Raw genomic sequence first — 12,461 nt, 5'->3', positions numbered from 1 at the left:
GGTGGGTGTAGGGTCGCGGGGGTTGTAGGGTCGCGGGGAGGTGGGGGGGCGGGTACCCGGGGCCGGGGTCGCCGCGCCCTCCGCGTGGGGCTGTCCCCGCCCGCCGCGCAGCCCGCACCCATCCGCTGCCGGCCGGCCTGGGTCCCGCGGGTGCAGGAGGGGGCCGGGGCTGGAGGCTGCTCTTCCCGGGGCTGCAGGGCTGGGCAAGGCCGCTCCGGCCCCGCTGCCTCCCACGTGCTCTGCTGGAACCCAACCTCCTGCTCCCTTCTCCTTGGTTACTTTTTCTTTATACTGTACTTTGTTAAGATAGAATTTATATACCGCACAATTCACCTATACAAAGTGCACAGTTCACTTTTAGAATTTTGGAAATTTAATTGTGAAATAGAATTGTGGAAATTTAGGGAAAAGGTGTGTATGTTTGTGCATATTTATAAGGCAGGCCACTGGAAATAATGAAAGATATCGGAAATAAATGTAATAAATGTAAAAAATCAAGAGTAAGATCATATCCATTTTACATATTTACTTTTGTGGTCAAATACACATTTCATAGAGTTAACCACTTTAACCATTTTTAAAGTGCAATTGGGTGGAGTTAAATCCCCTGACAGTGTTGTGCAACCATCAACACTAATGCCAGGATTTTTTCACTCCAAACAAAACCTGTGCCTGTAAAGCGAGCACCGGCCCTCCTCCCTCCGCCGTTCCCTCTGAGCCTGGTTTCTGTGTCTGGGTTTGCGGGTTCTGGATACTTCTGTCAGTGGGATCCTACAGCAGGCGGCCTTTTGTGTTTGGCTGCCCTCACCTGCATGTTTTCAAGGCCCGCCCATGCTGTACATTTCTCAGTGTGTTGTTCCTTTCATGGGTGGAACAACACATCACACTTTATCCGTCCTTCAGTGGATGGACGTTTGTGTTTCCAGCGTTTGGCTATTGTGGATTGCCCTGCTGCGAACATGTGTGTACAAGCTTTTGTAAGGACCAGAGTTCTCAGTTCTCTTGGATAAACACCAGGCAGACTGGAACTGGTGTGTGATATGGTAATTCCATATGTAACTTGAGGCTGCTGAACTCTGCGCAGCACAGTGCCGTTTCGCAGTCCCATCAGCGGTGGGCGAGGGTCCCGGCTTCTCCACCCTCCCCACGCTTGTCATCGTCCTTCTGCTTGATTCCAGCCAGCCCAGTGGGTGTGAAGTGGCAACTCATTGCGGCTTTGGCTCGTATTTCCCTGACACCTGATGGTGCTGAGCAGCTTTTCATGTGCTTATTGGCCATTATGTATGGTTTTTGGGGAAATATCTAATCAAGTCCTCTGCCCATTTTTAAACTGGGTTGTCTTTTTATTACTGAAAATCTCATGGTCGCCTTAGGCAAGGCATCCCTTTCTCAGAGGAGCTGTTCTCGAGTCTTATTTTGTCATCAGTTTGATGATGTGTTTCATTCCCTGCTAGTCTGTAAAGCCTCGCAAAGGGACTCGATAGGACTCTGTCAAACGAAGAACTGGAACTTTCTTTATTTGAAGTCTTTTTCAATACAGTAACTGCACTACTTTGTAGAAATAGCAGCAAACCTGCTCAATAGTACCATCGCCATCACAGCCCAGTCTCCTCTTGTCTGTCACTGTTCTCTTGGAGACTTTGCCGAATGCACGGTAAAAATCAAAAGACAATATGAGGTAGATGTTGGAGACACATTCACATGGCTAGGTGGGAGCCACCAAGGCTGGCTGGCTGCTTAGGAGACAGGCTGCGGACTTCAGCTTCGGGCAGCACGCAGGAACTCGATTTAGTTGGTGCCCAAAGAACAGGCAGCCCTCAGGGGGCATTTCCCACCTAAAAATGATGACAGCAACTCGGAGGTGACTGAACACTCTGAATACCTGTGCCCTGCTAAGCTCTTGGCATTTCCCCCGTTTAATCCAGTTATTCCCATCTCTGGCTCGTGGATAAGGACAGGGAGCGTGACCGGTGGAGAGAGCAGTCAGGCAGCTGCCCGAGGCGCGCATCCAGTGCTCCTGGGTCTGAAGTTTTTCTTGGTCTTTACGGTCCTATAAGTTCACGGAGCCTGGATCAGAAGATAGAGAAGCAGTTTCAGTGTGCAACAGGGCGGAGGGGTGGGGCAGGGGAGGCTGCGAGGGGCGCGGCTCGCGGGCATCAGCCGCCCGGATGGGCTTTGGGTAAAGCCCTCCTTTCCCGGGCGGCACCTGCATGAGCCGGGCTCCCTCCGCCGTTCTGTTTGCCTTTTTTTCTTTCCCTGCTTGCTTTCTTTACACACAAGCGCACATTTTCCCTTAGGTGGTGAGCATCGGGTGCAGGGTCTTGCCGGGCGGCGTTCCGGGACCTTCTGCCGACCGGGGCTGCTGACGTGGCCGGGCCCCCTGCCCAGGCCCTGGGAGACGCGTCGCCTGTGGGTGCCTTGGGGGAGCCTGTGTCCCGGCCACTCGTCCCAGCACGGTGGGTCCTCAGCTCAGCTGACGCAGGGTTTAGTTCTGTGTGCTCGGAAGGCACCTCTGAAAAGTCTTCTCTAAACCATGGCAGCACGTGAACCATGCCCAGTGCCCGCCAGGATGCCCGCCCGTGCTCTCCTCCCTCCTGAAAACCTGGTCACAGCGCTTTTCACAAGAAGAGATGACGTCATGGTGGTCTGCCAGGTCGTGACCCGGAGGCGCCAGGGAGACCAGTGCCACTCCCCGGAGGTGCGGGGAGATGAGGGGACAGGGCCTGCACCCCGCGCTTGGCTCCACGGTCCGGCGCTGCAGAGCGTGGGGAGCCCCCAGCCCCTGCTTTGCCTTGGGAGCGGGCCAGGAGCCCCGGTAAGGCCCATGGGCTTCAGGCAGCCGCGGGGATTCTGTGGGACGCAGGGACGTGGCCACCTCCCCCCACCACGACGGACGTCCCCAACAGGGCCGCAGTGGGCCCTTGAGGCGGCAGCCCTGGCCTGGGAGCAGCCTCACCCAGTGGCTGTGACCAAGGGCTCAGCCTGGCCGGGAGCACGGAGCTCAGCCCCCGCCTGGCCCAGACACACGGGGCTGCCGGGTGCCCAGTGGCAGCAGGCCTGAGTGGGGCACAGACGTCTGCCCTGCACTCCAGAAGGCCACTGGCCGGCCCAGCCCCAGCGCGGCCGTCCTCTTCAGAGCCGCGGCAGCCACCCCCCTTCAGCTGGCACCCGAGCAGGCGTGTGAAAGCTCCTGGGGGGTTCCGGCTGCAGGAGGCCGTGCGTGGGCCTGGGTCTGCCCTCGCTGCCAGCCCTGCTTCTGCCCAACCGAGCACCTGGGTTCCTCGGTCCCCTCCGTTTGGGTGCCCGGCGCAGTAAGCCTCGCCCGGGGGGTGCAGTGAGGCCGGGGCCGGCAACCTCTGGCCAGCAGTGTCTGCTTCCAGTGTGGCCCCGTCTGTGCATGTGTTTGGACACCCAGCACACGCACATCCACGTATGGTGTGAGCCTCCCGCGGCGGCCTATTGTGCAGCTGCAAGTGACGGAGAGAGAACCATGGACGTGGGCTTGGCTTTGTGGAAGGAACACCAGTCACACTTATTTATGAGAACTTTTGCCATGTGTCCCTAAGTCCTCTCTAAAATAATAAGACAATGGAACCTATGCACCAGACTAACTTTGCTGTGAATTTTATTGCTCATGATTGGTGACAATGGTCCTGCCGTGCTACATTCTGATCACGACTGAGACCCTGGAAGGAACGTGGGCTACGTCGCAGGTAATGTGGGCCCCGAGCTACAGGGTGAGTGCACCGATTCAGTGAGCGTGCTCGATCGGGCCCAGTAAGGCTGAAACGTGTTCAAGGGAGTGGATGAGGGGCCGACGCGCTGTCAGAGCAAACGCTCAGGCTTTGGCTCAGTGTGTCACTGTGACCAGGGCTCTCCGGGACCGCAGAGCCAAGGGTCCTGCTGTGATGACACCAAAGACCGCTGCGGGCATGGAAACACCATCTCTTGTGGCCACACTCAGTGCAAGAACTGCCATAAATATAGTAATAAATTATAATAATCTTAAACATATTGATAAATGCATATGCATGTGTACATATAAATAATAATTTAAAGTAGTATTTAAGGCTTCGCCTTCTTCCTGGGGCTCAGCTTCAAGAAGAGTTTCCCTGGAATGACCCCAGCGACTGGCACGGAGAAGCCGTCGAGGCAGGAAGGACGGGGTCTTTCCCTTCATTTGGGAGATGATAAAGCTGAGGCCATCTGAATAAGGTCTGTCAGAAACTTAACGGCATGAGTGAAATCCTGGGCAAGGAGTGTCCTCCGCCTGCTGCTGTGCGTCTCCCGTAGTCCTCGCGCCCCGGTGGCCTGTCTGCCCGTGGTGGAGACCCCCTCTCTGACGTGCAGGGACCCCGGGGAGCTGTGGTCGGGAGCCGGCTCCGCCCAGTTCCGTTAGGAACAATAGCAATTGAGATGACCGTCCATGACCGGGCACGGGGGCTTCTTCAAACACCAACAGCCACATTACGTGCTCGTGTCGCCCGGGCTTGGGGCCCCCCTCTGACAGGCAGGGTCAGCCCTCGTGGAGGCCCTGGGGCTCGGCCGGCGCTCCCAGGGCCCGGGGTGGGGGCAGACCCCTCCCTGCTCCCCACCCCGGCAGCACCCGCTGCAGCTGCAGTCAGGCCTCGCCCCCCTGTATCTGGAAGTCGGTGACGGAGGGCTGCCCCCTTGCCATGTGCACCTGCCCCTGCTCCTTGCTGGCGATGAACAGCTCCGGCCGGGTCACAGACCTGAAGTAGTGCTTGCTGCCGTAGCGCTCCCAGAAGAAGAGCAGGCTGGCTTCACTCCCTGTGATGACCTTGGGGGTCTCGGGCATCTCCTTGGGGGGAGAGCAGAGCCGTGAGAGAACAAGGAGAGCGGGCAAAGGACCCGGGGCCGGCCCACGTGCCTTCCTGCGCTCCATGGCGCCCCATGCTGCGGCTCTGACGCGACCATCTTGTGCCCACGTTCGTGTGTGCACTCGGCAGGCACCCGTGGCCTGCCTGTTCGGGGTATGGCCCGGTGCATCCATGAACTGATGCCCTTAGCTCTCTAGAGAGGCACTTCTCCCCTACTCTTGAGTTTTCAGTGTCAGTGAGGAGTCTCCTTCCCTCTCCTAGTTTTCTCGTTGCTGCTTCTGTCTCCGGCTTCCTTCTCTCCGCCCGTCTTCCCTTCCCCGGCGCACTGCCTCCTCCCACTCTGTTCTCCGTCTAGACGATACGGGGTGTCGGGGGTGACACTCCCTGACTTGGAACCTTTAGTGGCTCTTTCCAGAACCCAGCGGAGGGCGGGCAAGCACTGTCTTGGCCTCCTCCCAGCCCGTCCCCCGCCGCTGAAGCTGGCCTTCCCCCGTGGGCCCAGCGGGGTCCGGCGCCCTCCCAGTGGGCATGGCCTGCACTCCTGCCATCAGCGCCCCCGCGGGCAGCCATGCTCTTGGCATCGACATTGCCCCCGTTTCACATGGGGGGGACGTGGGTACTGTGTGTGGGGGGGACATGGGGGGCTGTGTCCATGTGGGGGACATGGGGGCTGTGTCTGTGTGGTGGGGGGACTGTGTCTGTATGGGGGGGCTGTGTCTGTATAGGGGCACATGGGTGCTATGTCTGTATGAGGGGGCTGTGTGTGTATGGGGGGACATGGGGGCTGTGTCTGCGTGGGGGGGCTGTCTGTATGGGGGGGGACTTGCCACCCCTGCGGAGCCTGTGGGGGTCATGACCGATGTTGGGGATGGATGCCGAGAGGACTGACCTTCAGCAGCACGGGCTCACTTTCGTCCTGGGCACTCACAAACAGTCGCGTGGTTGAGATTCTTAGGGTCACTGGCTGCTTGTTCACCTCTGTGGGTTTATAGGCGCCCATGTCAAATTTCACTGGTGACGAGAACACGGAAGGGCAGGTGAGTGTATGGCAGTTGCGGGGAATGAAGCGCGTGTGCAGGTACGGGGCAGCCCTGGGGACGAGGGCTGCACTTTTACACAGCCCGGCTTCCTTCCACTGCCAGGCGGGTGATGCTGGGCCGTGTCTTTAGGCCCTTCCAGGCTGAGTGGACACTTGGGGCCGAATAAGTACATGTGGACGTCTTCTCGCTGCGTGAGTGGAGTGAGCCCTGCAGCTGGGTGGGCTGAGGTCACACCGTCCTCACGGGGAGGACGTGAGGAAGCGCTACTCTCATTCACTGTCGAGATACTGAAAAGCAGTCCCGCTTCCTTACAAAGCAATGTTTGGTAAGAGCCGCCAAGTTACACCTGCCGGAAGTGAGCTCACAGGGAAAAAGCGATGATGCAGACAAAGACATTTGCAGCAGAGCTCCTTTAACCAGCCCGGGAAGCAGCAGAGCAACACGAGGGGCCACTCTTGTGCCGTTAAAATAACTACATATAATATGTCACTGTTTAGGAATCCTGGATAAAATAATATGAAGCAGGAAAGTAGAACATAAAATACTTTTTAAACGTCATAGCATGGAAAGCATGTTAGCTGAAGAGTGCCCAGCCTTAAAGAGTGCCGCCTACTTATTGCAAAACTGCCTCTTTGAAAATAATTATGTACATGGATGACACGTCCTAAAGCCAAAATATGTCCACTGTGGAAACTGGATCTGAGTGACAGAGTTTTTTGGACACTAAGCTTCATCTTCAGACCATATCTGCACATTTTCCCAGGAGCACCGTGCTTCACCCCACTGGGCAAAGCCGGCCTCCAGGGGGAACGGCTCTTAGGAAGCTGGAAGGGAGGGGACAGGAGGTGGAGAGGGGACAGCGGGCGAGGAGGGAACAGCGGGCGGGGAGGGGACAGCGGGCAGGGAGGGGACAGCAGGTGGGGAGGGGACAGCAGGCAGGGAGGGGCTGCTGGTGCGGTACCTGCGTCATCCAGATCGTGCAGCGCCCTGGCTGCCAGGTACGGCCCCCGGGGGTCGCGGGTGAGGCTCTGTGCCAGGTCATCGGTCAGTGTGAAGTGGCTCTTGATGACCCTCGTGAAGCTGAACCTCACGGCTGCCCGGAAGGCGCTGCCCGCAGCCCGGGGCTGGATGGGTCCTGTGTGGTGACAAAGACGGTGAGGTCAGGCCCACTGCGAGCCACGCTCATGCCCACTCACGCCCCGCCACACTCACACGGCTGCTCACACCTGCACATGCACTCACATACGCCCCTACAGGCCCACTCACAGTCACTGTTGCCCACACACACCCCACACCTGCACACACCTGCTCACGCTTGCACATGCACTCACACACCTGCTCACGCCCTCGTGCAATCAGAGAGAGCAGCTGCAAGGGCATTAGGGCTATTCCAACTGAGGCATGAAAACTGGAAGGGGAGTGAGGGCATCCAATCAGCAGCAGCTGGGGCTTTAAGATTACTTATTTGCTTCTTTTAAAACTTGAATTTCTCAGGCACTGTTGTGCCCCGAGATGGTTAGTGGAGTGCTCTCGGTTTTGGTTGTTGGGTCGTTTCTGAGTGCCCGGGTGCCACCGCCTGCCTGGCTTGCACGTGAGCGTGCCCGGAGGAAGCCAAGACCACTGCAGGCCGCGCATGTCACCGAGGCTGGCCCGGGCCTCCCCCCCCAGTGCCCCCCGAGGCGACGGTGCAGATAGAACCTCGTGCCCGATGCTCCCTGCCACGCCTCCAGGACGGGCTCCCGACCAGCAGACAGCGCGGTCCTGCCCTGGCCCTCGGACACGGCCCTAAGGAATGGCCACAGCACTGGAGGGAGAGTGATTTCTACTTCTCCTTGCATCTTCCAACTTTTAGAAGGAATGTGTGTTATTATTCAGATGTAATGTTAGAAACAGGACTCATGGGAAGCTTGTAGGGTGAAGGCGACGAGAACACACATGGCTTTCGATCAGGTGGCGCGGGAGGGATGTGCAACCCCGCTGCTCGGCTCGGGACAGCCCTTCGTTTCCTCCATGTGACCTTCAACTCTCGGGCTTCAGGGAGTCAGAGGTCCTGCCGGGCGCTGGACAGATGGCTAGGGACGCAGGCTCCCCCTAATGAGAGCAGCAGCAGCAACACTGATTGTATGCCTACTGTATACCGGGTGATATTCTGGCCGGAACTGGGGAGTCCTGACGCTTGGGACCGGCACAGCTCTCCGGTGAGGCCGGACCCTGAGTTCTCCACTTCCGAGCAGAGGAAACTGAGGCTCAGGAGGACTGGGGGACTGCCCAAGGAGGACAGCTGGGAAGTAGAGGAGCTTGGCTTGGAGGTGGTCGCCAGGCAACAGTACGCACTGCCTTCTCCCTGAGGGCTGAAGGTCCTTTACAAACCTCCAGGTAACAGGCCTGGGGACAAGCATTCCAGCCCGCCCCGCGCAGAGGGATTAAGATTGATTTCCCTTCCTGCGGGTGTGTCCAGTGCCCGCTGCCCTCCTGCTTCTCTGATTCCAGGTTTTCTCCCCCCTCCGCCGCAGTGCCCGTTCGCTTGAGAGTGGCCGAGTGGGGACGGGGCTCCCTCACCTGCCTCCAGCTCTGTGGTGGGGGCCTCCAGGCCATCGACCCTGCCCTCCACACTCAGGCTCCTTCGCCTCTTCTTCAGGACCTTTCCTCGGGCTGTCACCACCACCACACTCTCCTCCAAGGCCAGCTCGGGTCTCGCAGGGGCTGCAGGGGCACTCAGAGGCCAGCATTTATCCACGTGGCCCTCAGGACGCGCGCCATAGCTCGCTTCATAGAAGGATCTCTGGGGACGGGACAGGAAGCTGCAAGGCTGCCGTGGGAGCAGAGGGCACCCTTCAGTCGCCCTCTCCTGTGCTTCCCTCCCCCTGACCCCTCTCCCCCACCGCCCTCCCCCCTGCCCTCCCTCCTCCCCTCCTCCTCCCTCCCTCCTTCTTTCCCTCCTCCAGGATTTCCTTGAAAGGATGTGCTCTCCTAGGAAGACTTTGCCTTTCATGGGCTAAGCCGAAAATGAGGAGCTACACCCTGGGCGAGCACCAGCCTGAGCATAGCCTCGTGCTAGCTCCTCCCTGAGGCTAAGCTCTGAGGAGTTTAGGGCTCCCCTGTGGAAGCAGCTTTGAAGCCCGCCCTGAAGACAGGCATAGCCTGGCAGTGACTGCACGTCCCTCTGCCCGGGGTCTCGCTTCCTTCGCTGTGGGACGGGCTGCCTCTCGACCTGGGCGGGTGCCAGTGAGGACACCTGTCCTTCTCGGGCCGTGTGGCCGGGGGGCCTGTGAGGCCGGGCCGGGGGACTCTGGCCTTGGGGTTTCGGGACCGTCCTGTCCAGTTCTGCAAGCTGGTTAGGGGTCTCAGACACCCTGGGAGGCCGGCCCGGACTCGCCATCGCTGCTCCCGCCTGGGCACGCCGTCCCGACACCTCGGCCGCCGTCTTACCTGGTCCAGGGCGCCGCCGCCGCTGCCGGGCCCACAGCCGCCATCCTCACTGTCAAAACAGGACGCGGGGATGTAGCTGTTTGTTTCCTCTCTGTGGTCGCCAGGCAACGTGCCCTCACGACTGCGCCAGCTCTGCCATCACACCCTTGGCACTTGCCATCATGTTTGAAAATTAAGGGCCTCTGTGCACAGTCACCGCCAGCGAGGTGGGGCTCGCCCACCTGGGATGAGCAGGACCGGGCGTGGACTCTAGCTGAGCTTTATCTGTGGAAGCACGGCTCTGCTCACGTGCTAAAGCCTTGTGACTGAATTTCAGAGTAACATGGTAAGCACTTCAAAAGGGGACTTTCGAAGCACCTCTGTTTTTGTTTTAACCAAGCAGACCACGTGTCACACATTGTTTTCATGTATTCACTAAGACAGATTTAATCGTTTATACTTGGCAGAAGCCTCCAAGCACCATCTGGAAGTCCAGCCTGCATTACTATATATCACACTTAGGGTCGTGCTGTGTTGGTTTAAGAGTTTATGCATTGAACATCTGTCCTGTCTGTCGAGGCTGGGCTGTGAGCCAGTTCCCATTTGGAGTGGGATCAGAAAGCTTTCCTGAAACGGTTTCTCTCTCCATCAGTCCACGAACGCCCGTGTCCCCGTGTCACGTGGCCTCGACCGGGCCTGTGTGCGAGTGGATGTGACATGCATGGGGTGGGACAGACCTCAGACACTGGTTTTCTAAACTGGTTTCGCATGCTGGTCTCTGCCGAAGCCCCCTGACCTCACAGATAGCAGAAAACTCTTTCGGCCTCCCCAGGCCTGGCCCCCTGCGCCCCCCCCACCAGCTGGGGCCAGCAAGCCCCCAGCAGCCCCCGTGGAACCTGAGGCAGGATCTGTTACCGGTAGCAGCTCTTCAGGTCTTCAAACAGGTCAGGGACTCGGGCCATCTCGGTGTTGCTGGCAGGAACGGTCTCTGAGCAGGGGGCCTGCAGAGCAAACGACCCCCTCTTGCTTCTGGGGGAGCGGGCCCCAGAGGCCACCCTCAGCGTCTCCCCCTTCCTCCCGTCCACTCCTCCACTCTGACTTTATACCATCTGCCGCCCCCATGGAACTGTAACCCTCTTCTAGACTCTGCCTCAGGTCTGGCATGGCACACAGTGGTCTGATAGGTCAAAGACCACCAGCGCCAGCGCCTGCCCTGGAGAGATGCCAGGCAGCGGCAGGGCCGGGAATTTCCGGTGCCCTCCAGAGGGCAGGCACGGTGCCCGCCAGCGCCCCTGAGGGAGCCGGCTCCCCGTCTCAGGACGACACAGGTTCCTCTGAGACCTGACTGGCCCCAGCTCACCCAGCCAGGGGAAGGGAGGGCCAGGGAGACGTCAGAGAAGGAAGTTGGAAGGAAAGCAGCAAGGGGGAAAAGGCGTCCAGCAGCCCCCGTGCCGGAGGGACGACGGTACCTGTGTTGGCTGTGCTGAAATGACTGCCTCTGTGGCCGGCAGCCAGGGCCCTGCCTATTGTACTGTCCTGAGTAGGCGTGGCCGCGAGGACGTCATGGGGAATTTACAGGAAAGAATTCTGTTTCTGCAGCTCTGGAATTTGCTCAACTTGATACTGGACAAAATAATGACTTGCTAGATAATTTTGCCAAATTGTTTTCAGAGATTCCAGGACTGAACTGACTTGGTTTGTTTATTTATTGCTTTGCTGTTTATAATCACAGACCTGTAGTTGTGGAAAAAGGGAGAAGAGCAGGAAATGACAAGTTTGTAAAAACTATGGTGGGGAGGAAGGGTGGAATCCCGAGATCAGGATCACGGGTGGCTAGAGTTGGGGGAGTGTTTTGTGGCTTGGTCTGTGTTTGGAGTTTGTGTGCATGCACGTATACGCATGCGTTTGTCTGTGCATGTGTGCATATGTGTTCATGCATGTGTGCATATGTGCGCATGCGTTTGTGTGCGTGTGCATGTGTGTGGACATGTGTTTGTGTGTGCGTGCACATGCGTTTGTGTGTGCATGTGTGTTCGTGCACGTGTGCATATGTGTGTGCACATGCATTTGGTGAGTGTGCATATGCGTGTGTGTGCGAGCCCAGGGCTGGTGAGGGTGCCCAGGACTGCGGGGGGCAGCATAGTGGCCGCAGCGTCCCCGGGACCCCCAGGCCGTGACTGCGCCTGAGGCCGGTGTGGCCGCTGGGGCAGCCTCCAGGGCTGTGGACCCCGAGGGGCTGGGGAGAGCTGTCCTGGTGGAGGGCTGTCCCCGTGGCCTGAGACCACCAGGCTGCCCAGCAGATGAGCGTGTCCAGTTCCCCAGGGGAGTCTGAGCCACATCAACTTGAAATAAAGGAAGCAGAGGGAAGAGGAGGAGAGCGAAGAGGAGAAGAAGCCGCATGGCATGAAAGCGACGCAGCCAAGAATGGGTGCAAAGTGGTGCATGCGGGCGGCGCCGTCTCTTCCAGCCGCCGCTGGGTGGGACTGTGGGGAGGCCGTACGGCCTGACCTACCAGCCCCGGCGTCCGCACCTGCTGGCCGTCGACGTGTCATGATCGTCATGAACAAGATCTTGGAGCCACCCGCATACGGAGGACCAGCTGGGCCTCGGGAGGGCGGGCGCAGCTGGCCGAGCACCCCTAGGGTGTGGTCCTGTCCAGCCCCTGCTTTGGGAAATGTAAGGCCGGGGCTGGGGGACCTGTGCGAGGTGCCCAGGGTGCGAGGGTGGCCATGGGGACACAGCTAAACGCAAATCGTCAGTGCCGCCTGTAGCCCCCGTGGCCAGTGCAGTCTATACCCTGAGGACAGCCTGCGGCCGCACCACCCGCAAGCTCAGCAGGGAGAAAGCAGCCGCAGGGCCCTGGCACTGCCTCCCGCACATGGCTGTGGAAACTGTTTTGGAAGAGGGACTGGTGAGCCAGGTGCTGAGAGGGGCGGGCCCTACTGTCGCTTTCGGGGCCGAAGTCCCAGAAGGGCGGCTGGGAGCCAGCCTTGCGGCCCGAGCAGGTCCCATGTGGGCAGCCGTGTCCGGGTGCTGCAGCGCCCTGTCCCTGGGGTCCTCACCCATGTGGGAGCAGGACTCGCTCTCACATTCTACAGATGAGGACATGGGATGCTGGAGGGACCAATAATCTGCCCACAGCTGTGAGGTCGGCGCGTCGCCCCGGCGGGCT

The 12,461-nt window shown here is 59.1% G+C and overlaps 1 protein-coding gene across 1 annotated transcript; it reads right to left on the bottom strand.

Moving 5' to 3' along the window:
* Positions 1–3,277: 3,277 nt before the first annotated feature.
* IL1A (interleukin 1 alpha) lies at positions 3,278–10,776 on the bottom strand. Its single transcript, XM_077133692.1, has 7 exons — positions 10,759–10,776; positions 10,205–10,290; positions 9,311–9,359; positions 8,441–8,663; positions 6,843–7,016; positions 5,731–5,852; positions 3,278–4,822 (listed from the first exon to the last, which is right to left on the bottom strand). The coding sequence occupies exons 2-7, from the start codon at positions 10,249–10,251 to the stop codon at positions 4,622–4,624; spliced, it is 816 nt and encodes a 271-aa protein (XP_076989807.1). The 5' UTR covers positions 10,252–10,290; positions 10,759–10,776; the 3' UTR covers positions 3,278–4,621.
* Between the last annotated feature and the right edge of the window lie 1,685 nt (positions 10,777–12,461).

The sequence above is a fragment of the Tamandua tetradactyla genome, chromosome 17 (assembly GCF_023851605.1).
Source record: "Tamandua tetradactyla isolate mTamTet1 chromosome 17, mTamTet1.pri, whole genome shotgun sequence".
NCBI lineage: Eukaryota > Metazoa > Chordata > Mammalia > Pilosa > Myrmecophagidae > Tamandua > Tamandua tetradactyla.
Note: the sequence above shows the minus strand (reverse complement) of the source record. Positions and strands in the feature narration are given on the sequence as shown.

Bases quoted from the DNA above. Each gene is read 5' to 3' on its own strand.
- IL1A (XM_077133692.1), bottom strand. From the start codon at position 10,251: ATGGCCCGAGTCCCTGACCTGTTTGAAGACCTGAAGAGCTGCTACCG. The intron at 9,360-10,204 runs GTAACAGATCCT...CTGTTTTGACAG, and splicing joins GACCTGAAGAGCTGCTACCG to TGAGGATGGCGGCTGTGGGC. The intron at 8,664-9,310 runs GTAAGACGGCGG...TCCCGTCCCCAG, and splicing joins GCGGCGGCGCCCTGGACCAG to AGATCCTTCTATGAAGCGAG.